At 45.5% G+C, this 13,095-nt stretch overlaps 1 protein-coding gene across 1 annotated transcript; it reads right to left on the bottom strand.

Moving 5' to 3' along the window:
• Positions 1-1,296: 1,296 nt before the first annotated feature.
• LOC123101183 (uncharacterized) lies at positions 1,297-3,051 on the bottom strand. The gene is made up of 2 exons (XM_044522754.1): positions 2,743-3,051; positions 1,297-2,145 (listed from the first exon to the last, which is right to left on the bottom strand). Exon 2 carries the CDS (start codon positions 2,116-2,118, stop codon positions 1,297-1,299), a length of 822 nt encoding a protein of 273 aa, XP_044378689.1. The 5' UTR covers positions 2,119-2,145; positions 2,743-3,051.
• Positions 3,052-13,095: the final 10,044 nt, after the last annotated feature.

Below are 13,095 nucleotides of genomic sequence, written 5' to 3'. Positions count from 1 at the left end.
ACCCCAGAGAATAAAAACAAAAATAAGACATGAACAGCATTTCAATCTAACAGTACATTTATAGAATCAAGGAAATTCACTTAGCCACAGTCCATGGACACGGCGCACTCAAAGATTTCAGTCAGAGATCACTTTAATTAGACAGCTGAAGCAATTGATTTAATTAGTTTCACTTACCCACGGTCCACGGGCACGGAGCACTCAAAGATTTCAGTCAGAGATCACTTTTTCCGAACTTAACAAGCAAAGGAAAAACGAGGTTCTAAGAAAGGAGCTCCTGGCTGATAATCCTGTGGCGTTCGCCAACCTGAACAACTTGGACGGTCCAGTGAAAATGGACATGGCGGCTGCCAACCTGCGGTCGCTAGCTGAACCAGTTCGATTCAGACACCTTGGACCAAGCAAACAATTACGAAGATGTGTAGAGTTATATGAGAGGTCATCAATCTTTAAGCGATAGCATTGAAATATTGCAGAGCTAGCTAAACTCTGCACATAATGATGCACCAAGAAACAAGGCACATCCCAGCAGTATATACAGATTACAGAACTTAGACTGTTCAAACACATGATAAATCAATGATAAACATTGCAGAGTTGGACATCATGGCAAAGGCTGCATGCAAGGCTCCACCACATCTAGCTGAACTGTAGAGGGAACTTTCCCCTTAATGTATCTTTCGATTACCAAGGCTGCTTTATGGGCTTCCATGGGTCCGATCGAGCAGGAGCATTTAGCAGATTGATCATCTGAACACCTGAAACTATCGTTGGTGGTGCTCAATGTAAGGCACTCGAGCGATGCTGAATTTTCCAGAATATGGGACGTCAACTCAACCACGCTCTTTGAACAGGGGAACCTACAGATGCTCACTCTCCGGAGCTTGTCATGGCGGTATCCTGGAATCTGCCTTAGATGCGAGGGGTCTTCAGAAAGCAATTCATCTATGGATTGTAGTAGCTGTATTGGTACCTGGAGATAGAAATATTGGTTTAAATACTTGAATTAATGATTTGGCCACCGAAACTTGTTATATTTGTAGAATGAGTGCATCCAAAAATATATTTGCATGGTGAACAGTGACTTACACGCAGTTTGAATGTCTCCAAGGACGGAGCAGCACCAAGAAAATAAACCAGAGAAAGACAATCGCAAAACCCATTAACATAAATGCTCAAGTATTTCAGATAGAGGAACTTGGAAGGCGAGAGCATCAGCGTTGTATTGACCACCTGCATAAAGATAACACATGTTAATAACATTCCGAAGTATCACTACTGCTCTATGCATAGTAATCAGTCACAAGAGGTTTTGGAATATACCTCACACCATGAATATATGCTAAGAGTTTCAAGATTCGGTGCAATGGACGGAAGCTCATCAAGTGCATATCTGAGGAAGAGGTAACATAGCACGTCTAATTTCTTCAATCGCAGTGACTCCCCAAGTAAGAACTCAACTCGGTCACCTATAAAGTGAAAACTATTAATATTTGGAGCTTTGTTCTCTATCGTCTGCAATCTGTGGCATTCTAACACCTGCAGGTAGCTGAGTCGCTGCAGCCGGGAAGGTATCTTTAGGTAAGTTATCTGGTAGCATCTCCTGAGTTTCAACTGCTCCAAAGCAACACAGCTGGGAAGAAGGCACCCTAAATGGAGCCCCGTAATTCGCACACAGTCAAGATGCAACACTGTCAGGTTTCCCAAGCAACCAATAACTGTAGGACGGAAGACACAGTTAACAAGCTGAAGATACCAGATCGAGCTTCCATTCCCATTGGATAGAACGGGGCATGGGAAGTAGACTGGCTCATTCTCACGCATCACAAGGGTGAGTTTTTCAATGCCCGGTGTAACCACTTTCTGAAGCCACCTATGGAGATATTCATAGGCTTCATAAGCCTTGAGCTTGCCGCAGGAGCAATCAATCTCAAATGTCTTCACGCCAATGCCTGAGTGTTGTTCCAAAACCTGATCAACTTTGTGGGTGAAATGCATGTCATCCCGTGATAAGCCTATTGTTTGACTATTAAATGTGAGGTTGGGATAGTAGCATCTCCACGAAGGTCGAAAGGCAAGAGACACACAGGCAGCACGGGCAGCATCTCGCAGCGTCATTAGTGAATGTATATGACACCAAATGTCCTGCACGCACAAGAATGGGAGAAGAGTTAACACATTAGAATCGTAAAATCAAACGCTTACCCTCATCGGTGCGAAGGGCAGTGTGTAGTACTGTAGCGTTCTACAAAACTTTCTCCCCAGGAGTGTTATAAGTCGATAATATCGGTCGATATGCATTTATGTAAATGAAGATGCAGGGGAGATATTTTATTGCAGAACAGCATGCCATCATGCGTCAATGTAACAAACAAACGCATCAAAACATACAAATTATGCATAGGTTCCCTTCTTGCTATGGAGATATTTAGAAAATTGGAATGCTTGTTGATTTGAAAAGTATCGAGGAAGAACCTTAAGAAAATACAGATGCGACTTGCGACTGCTGGTAAGTTAACAAGATAGAATAACAAGGGGGTAGGCTAGTGAGTACTGACAGACAGTTTTAGTCTGCAGAGATAATACTGGAACAGTTTTAGTTGGGATAGAACAGAACTAGTAATGCAGCAGGGCTGCAGGAGATTGCAGCAGAAAAAGAAGTTTAATTTCAGTTAGCTACCAATAGGTTGTAACCCAATTTGTGCAGCATATGTTTATTATCCAACGGAATCCATGATGTACCTCTGGAAGTACGGTCCCTGAATACGCCCTTACTTGCCATCGTGATAATGATCATCATCTTCTTGGCAAGGTGGCCCGGTTCTTATGGCCATTGAAGTGAGCCTTTTATTCCAGCTTATACATACATACATCGATCTAAAAGGGCACCAATTTACCGGCTCAACAACTATATATAGGATAAGAGTCGGTTTACCACGGATCTGGATTTGGCGTTCCGGCTGCATGAGATCCAGCTGCCCCATGGCACCACTGCTATGAGCAATCAAGGGCACCAAAAGGAGTCGAGCTCCGCTGTTTTTCCTCTTATTATTCTTCCTCTTTCTCCCCGTCGATCTCTCTATCTACCTCTGCTGACGCGGATATCGCGCTGACCTTCGCCCTGTGGAGACCCGGGATCGGACGAATCGTTCCCATGGGCAGCGGGGACGAAGAACGATTTTCGGTCGCTAGCTTTTTTTTTTGAGGGGTAAAGCACACTTTATTGATCATAAACCACAGTTTGTGGGATACAATTTGCATGGGGGTGAACAAGCCAAATATGGCGCCCCTGCTGAAGAGTAAGAGAAGATCTAGCTATATTATGAGCATCGCTATTCGACGCTCGGCCTTCGAAAACAAAGATACAATTAAAAACAGAAGCTCGTGAGCTTATTTCTGATATGATTGCTCCATACTTGCCCTTATAACCCTTGTTGATATCGTTAATCACCTGCTTGGAGTCTGACGCTATGACAAAATCTCGAATCTGCAGGTCTTCGGCCAAAGACAGCGCCTCCCGACAGGCAATAGCTGTTGGGGAACGTAGCAGAAATTCAAAAATTTTCCTACGTAACACCAAGATCTATCTATGGAGAGACCAGCAACGAGTAGAAAGAGAGAGGAGAGTGCATCTACATACCCTTGTAGATCGCTAAGCGGAAGCGTTCAAGTGAACGGGGTTGATGGAGTCGTACTCGTCGTGATTCAAATCACCGATGATCAAGTGCCGAACGGACGGCACCTCCGCGTTCAACACACGTACAGCCCGGTGACGTCTCCCACGCCTTGATCCAGCAAGGAGAGAGGGAGAGGTTGAGGAAGACTCCATCCAACAGCAACACAACGGCGTGGTGGTGGTGGAGGAGCGTGGCAATCCTGCAGGGCTTCGCCAAGCACCTACGGGAGAGGAGATGTGTCACGGGAGGGAGAGGGAGGCAACCAAAGGCCTTGGGGTTCATTGCTCCTCCTTTTCCCCACTATATATAGGGCCAAGGGAGAGGGGGGAGGCGCAGCCTTGCCCCCTCCTCCAAGGAAGGGGTGCGGCTAAGGATGGGGAGGAGTCCATCCTCCCCAAGGCACCTCGGAGGTGCCTTCCCCCTTTAGGACTCTTCCCTTTTTCCTTTATCTTGGCGCATGGGCCTCTAGGGGCTGGTGCCCTTGGCCCATGTAGGCCAAGGCGCACCCCCTACAGCCCATGTGGCCCCCCGGGGCAGGTGGCCCCACCCGGTGGGCCCTCGGGACCCTTCCGGTGGTCCCGGTACAATACCGATAACCCCGAAACTTGTCCCGATGGCCGAAACAGGACTTCCTATATATAAATCTTTACCTCCGGACCATTCCGGAACTCCTCGTGACGTCCGGGATCTCATCCGGAACTCCGAACAACATTCGGTAACCACATACAAGCTTCCTTTATAACCCTAGCGTCATCGAACCTTAAGTGTGTAGACCCTACGGGTTCGGGAGACATGCAGACATGACCGAGACGTTCTCCGGTCAATAACCAACAGCGGGATCTGGATACCCATGTTGGCTCCCACATGTTCCACGATGATCTCATCGGATGAACCACGATGTCAAGGACTCAATCAATCCCGTATTCAATTCCCTTTGTCTAGCGGTATTTTACTTGCCCGAGATTCGATCGTCGGTATACCGATACCTTGTTCAATCTCGTTACCGGCAAGTCTCTTTACTCGTTCCGTAACACATCATCCCGTGATCAACCCCTTGGTCACATTGTGCACATAATGATGATGTCCTACCGAGTGGGCCCAGAGATACCTCTCCGTTTACACGGAGTGACAAATCCCAGTCTCGATTCGTGCCAACCCAACAGACACTTTCGGAGATACCTGTAATGCACCTTTATAGCCACCCAGTTACGTTGTGACGTTTGGTACACCCAAAGCATTCCTACGGTATCCGGGAGTTGCACAATCTCATGGTCTAAGGAAAAGATACTTGACATTAGAAAAGCTTTAGCATACGAACTACACGATCTTTGTGCTATGCTTAGGATTGGGTCTTGTCCATCACATCATTCTCCTAATGATGTGATCCCGTTATCAACGACATCCAATGTCCATAGCCAGGAAACCATGACTATCTGTTGATCACAACGAGCTAGTCAACTAGAGGCTCACTAGGGACATATTGTGGTCTATGTATTCACACGTGTATTACGATTTCCGGATAATATAGTTATAGCATGAATAAAAGACAATTATCATGAACAAGGAAATATAATAATAATACTTTTATTATTGCCTCTAGGGCATATTTCCAACAGTCTCCCACTTGCACTAGAGTCAATAATCTAGTTCACATCGCCATGTGATTAACACTCACAGGTCACATCGCCATGTGACTAATACCCAAGAGTTTACTAGAGTCAGTAGTCTAGTTCACATCACTATGTGATTAACACTCAATGAGTTTTATGTTTGATCATGTTGCTTGTGAGAGAGGTTTTAGTCAACGGGTCTGAACCTTTCAGATCCGTGTGTGTTTTACAAATCTCTATGTCATCTCCTAGATGCAGCTACCACGCTCTATTTGGAGCTAATCCAAATAACTGTTCTACTTGGAGCTATTCTAAATTGTTGCTCCATTATATGTATCCGGTATCTCTACTCAGAGCTATCCGGATAGGTGTCAAGCTTGCATCGACGTAACCCTTTACGACGAACTCTTTTACCACCTCCATAATCGAGAAAAATTTCTTAGTCCACTAATTTCTAAGGATAACTTTGACCGCTGTCCTGTGATCCATTCTTGGATAACTCTTGTACCCCTTGACTGACTCATGGCAAGGCACACTTCAGGTGCGATACATAGCATAGCATACTGAAGAGCCTACGTCTTAAGCATAGGGGACGACCTTCGTCCTTTCTCTCTATTCTGCCGTGGTCGAGCTTTAAGTCTTAACTTCGTACCTTACAACTCAGGCAAGAACTCCTTCTTTGACTGGTCCATCTTGAACACCTTCAAGATCATGTCAAGGTATGTGCTCATTTGAAAGTATTATTAAGCATTTTGTTCTATCCTTATAGATCTTGATGCTCAATGTTCAAGTAGCTTAATCCAGGCTTTCCATTGAAAAACACTTTCAAAATAACCCTATATGCTTTCCAGAAATTCTACGTCATTTCTGATCATCAATATGTCAACAACATATACTCATCAGAAATTCTATAGTGCTCCCACTCACTTCTTTGGAAATACAAGTTTCTCATAAACTTTGTACAAACCCAAAATCTTTGATCATCATCAAAGCATACATTCCAACTCCGAGATGCTCACTCCAGTCCTTAGAAGGATCGCTGGAGCTAGCATACCTTTTAGCATCCTTAGGATCGACAAAACTTTTCTGATTGTATTGCATACAACCTTTCCTTACGAAAACTAGTAAGGAAACTTGTCTTGACATCCATCTGCCAGATTTCATAAATGCAGCCAATGCTAACATGATTCCGACGGACTTTAAGCATCGCTATGAGTGAGAAAATCTCATCGTAGTCAACTCCTTGAACTTGTCGGAAAACACTTCGCCACAAGTCGAGCTTCATAGATGGTGACATTACCATCCACGTTCGTCTTCTTCTTAAAGATCCATTTATCTTAATGGCTTGCCGATCATCGGGCAAGTCCATCAAAGTCCATGGATCCGTTCTCGGATCTAACCATTTGTCGGAATTTGGGCCCACCATCGCTTCTCCATAGCTCGTAGGTTCATTGTTGTCTAGCAACATGATCTTCAAGACAGGATCACCTTACCACTCCGAAGTAGTACGTGTCCTTGTCGTCCTACGAGGTTTGGTAGTGACTTGATCCGAAGTTTCATGATCAATATCATAAGCTTCCACTCAATTGGTGTAGGTGCCACAGGAACAACTTCCTGTGCCCTGCCACACACTAGTTGAAGAGACGGTTCAATAACCTCATCAAGTCTCCACCATCCTCCCACTCAACTCTTTCGACAGAAACCTTTCCTCGAGAAAGGACCCGATTCAAGAAACAATCCTTTATTGCTTTCGGATCTGAATTAGGAGATATACCCAACTGTTTTGGGTTTCCTATGAAGATGCATTTTATCCGCTTTGGGTTCGAGCTTATCATTCCTGAAACTTTTTCACATAAGCGTCGCAGCCCCAAACCTTTAAGAAACGACAACTTAGGTTTCTCTAAACCATAATTCATACGGTGTCATCTCAACGGAATTACGTGGTGCCCTATTTAAAGTGAATTTGGTTGTCTCTAATGCCTAACCCATGAACGATAGTGGTAATTCGATAAGAGACATCATGGTACGCACCATATCCAATAGGGTGCAACTATGATGTTCGGACACACCATCACACTATGGTGTTCCAGGCGGTATTAATTGCGAAACAATTTCCACAATGTCTTAATTGTGTGCCAAAACTCGTAACTCAGATATTCATCTCTATGATCATATCATAGACATGTTATCCTCTTGTCACAATGATCTGCTACTTCACTCTGAAATTACTTGAACCATTCAATAATTCAGACTTGTGTTTCATCAAGTAAATATACTCAACATTTACTCGAATCATCTGTGAAGTAAGAACATAATGATATTCACTGCATGCCTCAGCACTCATTCGACTGCACACATCAAAATGTGTTACTTCCAACAAGTTGCTATCTTGTTCCATCTTACTGAAAATGAGGCTTTTCAGTCATCTTGCCCATGTGGTATGATTTGCATATCTCAAGTGATTCAAAATCAAGTGAGTCCGAACGATCCATTTGCATGGAGTTTCTTCATGCATATACACCAATAGACATGGTTCGCATGTCTCAAACTTTTCAAAAACGACTGAGTCCAAAGATCCATCAACATGGAGCTTCTTCATGCGTTTTATACCATTATGACTTACATGGCAGTGCCACAAGTAAGTGGTACTATCATTACTATCTTATATCTTTTGGCATGAAAATGTGTATCACTACGATCGAGATTCAATAAATCATTCAGGTTTAATACTAATCTTGATGGTAGAGGGAGCGTGCGATGTTTGATTATATCAAACTTGGAAACACTTCCAACACATATCGTCAGCTCTCCTTTAGCTAGTCTCCGTTTATTCTGTAGCCTTTTATTTCGAGTTACTAACACTTAGCAACCGAACCGGTATCTAATACCCTGGTGCTACTAGGAGTACTAGTAAAGTACACATTAACATAATGTATATCCAATATACTTCTATCGACCTTGCCAGCCTTCTCATCTACCAAGTATCTAGGGTAATTCCGCTCTAGTGACTATTCCCCTTATCATAGAAGCACTTAGTCTCGGGTTTGGGTTCAACCTTGGGTTTCTTCACTGGAGCAGCAACTGATTTGCCGTTTCATGAAGTATCCCTTCTTGCCCTTGCCCTTCCTGAAACTAGTGGTTTCACCAACCATCAACAATTGATGCTCCTTCTTGATTTCTACTTTCGCGGTGTCAAACATCGTGAATACCTCAAGGATCATCTTATTTATCCCTGATATGGTATAGTTCATCACGAAGCTCTAGCAGCTCGGTGGCAATGACTTTGGGGAAACATCACTATCTCATCTGGAAGATCAACTCCCACTCGATTCAAGTGATTGTTGTGCTCAGACAATCTGAGCACAAGCTCAACGATTGAGCTTTTCTCCCTTAGTTTGCAGGCTAAGAAAATCGTCGGAGGTCTTATACCTCTTGACGTGGGCACGAGCCTGAAATCCCAATTTCAGCCCTCGAAACATCTCATATGTTCCGCGACGTTTCGAAAACGTCTTTGGTGCCTCTACTTAAACCATTTAATTGAACTATCATGTAGTTATCAAAACGTGTATGTCCGATGTTTGCAACATCAACAAACGACGTTGGGGTTCAGCACACTAAGCAGTGCATTAAGGACATAAGCGTTCTAGTGTCCGCATAATCGCTACTGTCAACTTTCAACTATAATTTTCTCTAGGAACATATCTAGACAGTAGAACTATAGCGCGAGCTACGACATAATTTGTAAAAGGTCTTTTGACTATGTTCAGGATAATTAAGTTCATCTTATGAACTCCCACTCAGATAGACATCCCTCTGGTCATCTAAGTGATTACATGATCCGAGTCAACTAGGCCGTGTCCGATCATCACGTGAGACGGACTAGTTATCATCGGTGAACATCTTCATGTTGATCGTATCTACTATACGACTCATGCTCGACCTTTCGGTCTCCATGTTCCGAGGCCATGTCTGCACATGCTAGGCTCGTCAAGTTAACCCTAAGTGTTTTCGCTGTGTAAAACTGTCTTACACCCGTTGTATGTGAACGTAAGAATCCATCACACCCGATCATCACGTGGTGCTTAGAAGCGACGAACTGTAGCAACGGTGCACAGTTAGGGGAGAACACTTCTTGAAATTTTGTAAGGGATCATCTTATTTACTACCGTCGTCCTAAGTAAACAAGATGCATAAACATGATAAACATCACATGCAATCAAATAGTGACATGATATGGCCAATATCATTTTGCTCCTTTTGATCTTCATCTTCGGGGCTCCATGATCATCATCGTCACCGGCACGACACCATGATCTCCATCATCATGATCTCCATCATTGTGTCTTCATGAAGTTGTCACGCCAATGACTACTTCTACTTCTATGACTAACGCGTTTAGCAATAAAGTAAAGTAGTTTACATGGCGTTCTTCAATGACACGCAGGTCATACAATAAATAAAGACAACTCCTATGGCTCCTGCCGGTTGTCATACTCATCGACATGCAAGTCGTGAATCCTATTACAAGAACATGATCAATCTCATACATCACATATCATTCATCACATCCTTTTGGCCATATCACATCACATAGCATACCCTGCAAAAACAAGTTAGACGTCCTCTAATTGTTGTTGCATGTTTTACGTGGCTGTTATGGGTTTCTAGCAAGAACGTTTCTTACCTACGCAAGACCACAACGTGATATACCAATTGCTATTTACCCTTCATAAGGACCCTTTTCATCGAATCCGTTCCGACTAAAGTGGGAGAGACTGGCACCCGCTAGCCACCTTATGCACCAAGTGCATGTCAATCGGTGGAACCTGTCTCACGTAAGAGTACGTGTAAGGTCGGTCCGGGCCGCTTCATCCCACAATACCGTCGAAACAAGATTGGACTAGTAACGGTAAGCATATTGAACAACATCAACGCCCACAACTACTTTGTGTTCTACTCGTGCAAAGAATCTACGCAATAGACCTAGCTCATGATGCCACTGTTGGGGAACGTAGCAGAAATTCAAAAAATTTCCTACGTAACACCAAGATCTATCTATGGAGAGACCAGCAACGAGTAGAAAGAGAGAGGAGAGTGCATCTACATACCCTTGTAGATCGCTAAGCGGAAGCGTTCAAGTGAACGGGGTTGATGGAGTCGTACTCGTCGTGATTCAAATCACCGATGATCAAGTGCCGAACGGACGGCACCTCCGCGTTCAACACACGTACAGCCCGGTGACGTCTCCCACGCCTTGATCCAGCAAGGAGAGAGGGAGAGGTTGAGGAAGACTCCATCCAACAGCAACACAACGGCGTGGTGGTGGTGGAGGAGCGTGGCAATCCTGCAGGGCTTCGCCAAGCACCTACGGGAGAGGAGATGTGTCACGGGAGGGAGAGGGAGGCAACCAAAGGCCTTGGGGTTCATTGCTCCTCCTTTTCCCCACTATATATAGGGCCAAGGGAGAGGGGGGAGGCGCAGCCTTGCCCCCTCCTCCAAGGAAGGGGTGCGGCTAAGGATGGGGAGGAGTCCATCCTCCCCAAGGCACCTCGGAGGTGCCTTCCCCCTTTAGGACTCTTCCCTTTTTCCTTTATCTTGGCGCATGGGACTCTAGGGGCTGGTGCCCTTGGCCCATGTAGGCCAAGGCGCACCCCCTACAGCCCATGTGGCCCCCCGGGGCAGGTGGCCCCACCCGGTGGGCCCCCGGGACCCTTCCGGTGGTCCCGGTACAATACCGATAACCCCGAAACTTGTCCCGATGGCCGAAACAGGACTTCCTATATATAAATCTTTACCTCCGGACCATTCCGGAACTCCTCGTGACGTCCGGGATCTCATCCGGAACTCCGAACAACATTCGGTAACCACATACAAGCTTCCTTTATAACCCTAGCGTCATCGAACCTTAAGTGTGTAGACCCTACGGGTTCGGGAGACATGCAGACATGACCGAGACGTTCTCCGGTCAATAACCAACAGCGGGATCTGGATACCCATGTTGGCTCCCACATGTTCCACGATGATCTCATCGGATGAACCACGATGTCAAGGACTCAATCAATCCCGTATTCAATTCCCTTTGTCTAGCGGTATTTTACTTGCCCGAGATTCGATCGTCGGTATACCGATACCTTGTTCAATCTCGTTACCGGCAAGTCTCTTTACTCGTTCCGTAACACATCATCCCGTGATCAACCCCTTGGTCACATTGTGCACATAATGATGATGTCCTACCGAGTGGGCCCAGAGATACCTCTCCGTTTACACGGAGTGACAAATCCCAGTCTCGATTCGTGCCAACCCAACAGACACTTTCGGAGATACCTGTAATGCACCTTTATAGCCACCCAGTTACGTTGTGACGTTTGGTACACCCAAAGCATTCCTACGGTATCCGGGAGTTGCACAATCTCATGGTCTAAGGAAAAGATACTTGACATTAGAAAAGCTTTAGCATACGAACTACACGATCTTTGTGCTATGCTTAGGATTGGGTCTTGTCCATCACATCATTCTCCTAATGATGTGATCCCGTTATCAACGACATCCAATGTCCATAGCCAGGAAACCATGACTATCTGTTGATCACAACGAGCTAGTCAACTAGAGGCTCACTAGGGACATATTGTGGTCTATGTATTCACACGTGTATTACGATTTCCGGATAATACAGTTATAGCATGAATAAAAGACAATTATCATGAACAAGGAAATATAATAATAATACTTTTATTATTGCCTCTAGGGCATATTTCCAACAATAGCTTCCAATATTGCCGCATCCGCGACCCCTGGAATCACCAAGGCAGAGCTGCCCAAGTAGTTTCCTTCACCATCTCTACATATAGCTGCTGCTGACCCACCCCTGTTGAACCGCGCCACACCAGCGTCAACATGAATCTTGGCAAAGCCTGCCGGCGGCGCCTTCGGCCGTGCTCTAGGCGCAGCGTTTGGTTGACTTGTAACCCCTGTGTTGTCTATCGGCTTGCGGACTTCCAGGCACTGAAGCTCGCTTATAAATCTCAGAACGAAGTCATGTGTGGAGTAAGGGCTTTGGAAAATTCCCTCATGGATAGCTTGACGTCTAGCCCACCAAATTGCCCATAGTGTTACTGACAGCTTGACAAAGGATACATGCGATAATAGCTCCATCATGGTAAAAAGCTAAAGTTTGCCGTTAGGCTCAGTCGAAGCACTTAGGTTTTCAACTATCTCTTCCTCTGATAAGGCCCAGACACATCTCGCTGAGGTACACTATAACAATGAGTGTCTCCAAGAATTCGGTCGCTAGCCTATATAAGAAAAAGTCATTGGGCCAAAAAAAGCCCAGATTGGAGCACACACGTAGCAGGCTTTTCTTGTTGTTGCTGCAAATATCATGTAGAGGGTGTTTTTTTTACATGATGACCACTAGGCGCCAGCGTGCCGGCTGAACCATTTCAGCCGATCGCACGCTAGCCATCGGATCGGCTCGTCCTGAGTCGTTGGATCCTTATCCACTCAAGTCATCTTCTTCTCTCACGGCCGCACACGCTCTCTGGTGGCCGTCCGCGTTGCCTGTCCCCATCCTCGCCGGCCGTCCTCTTTGCTGGTCCGCACCCTCGCCGGCCGTCCTCCTCGCTGCCACTCGCCTTTCTCATCGGTTCCGGCAGGGGACCGTCGCAGCATCCAGTCGATCGTCGTCCTCGTAGCAAAGTCTGCCATTTGTAGAACGCCTGATGCTTCCACCCTTGCAGCAACTAGTCACCGTCGTCCGTCGCAGCACCACCATGCCATCGGCCATAGCTCCCGGCATTGCCGCTCATATA

The sequence above is a fragment of the Triticum aestivum genome, chromosome 5A (genome assembly GCF_018294505.1).
Source record: "Triticum aestivum cultivar Chinese Spring chromosome 5A, IWGSC CS RefSeq v2.1, whole genome shotgun sequence".
Classification (NCBI taxonomy): Eukaryota; Viridiplantae; Streptophyta; class Magnoliopsida; order Poales; family Poaceae; genus Triticum; species Triticum aestivum.
This window is presented reverse-complemented; position numbering and strand designations above follow the sequence as displayed.

Coding starts and splice junctions, on each gene's coding strand:
- LOC123101183 (XM_044522754.1), bottom strand. CDS start 2,118: ATGACGCTGCGAGATGCTGCCCGTGCTGCCTGTGTGTCTCTTGCCTTT.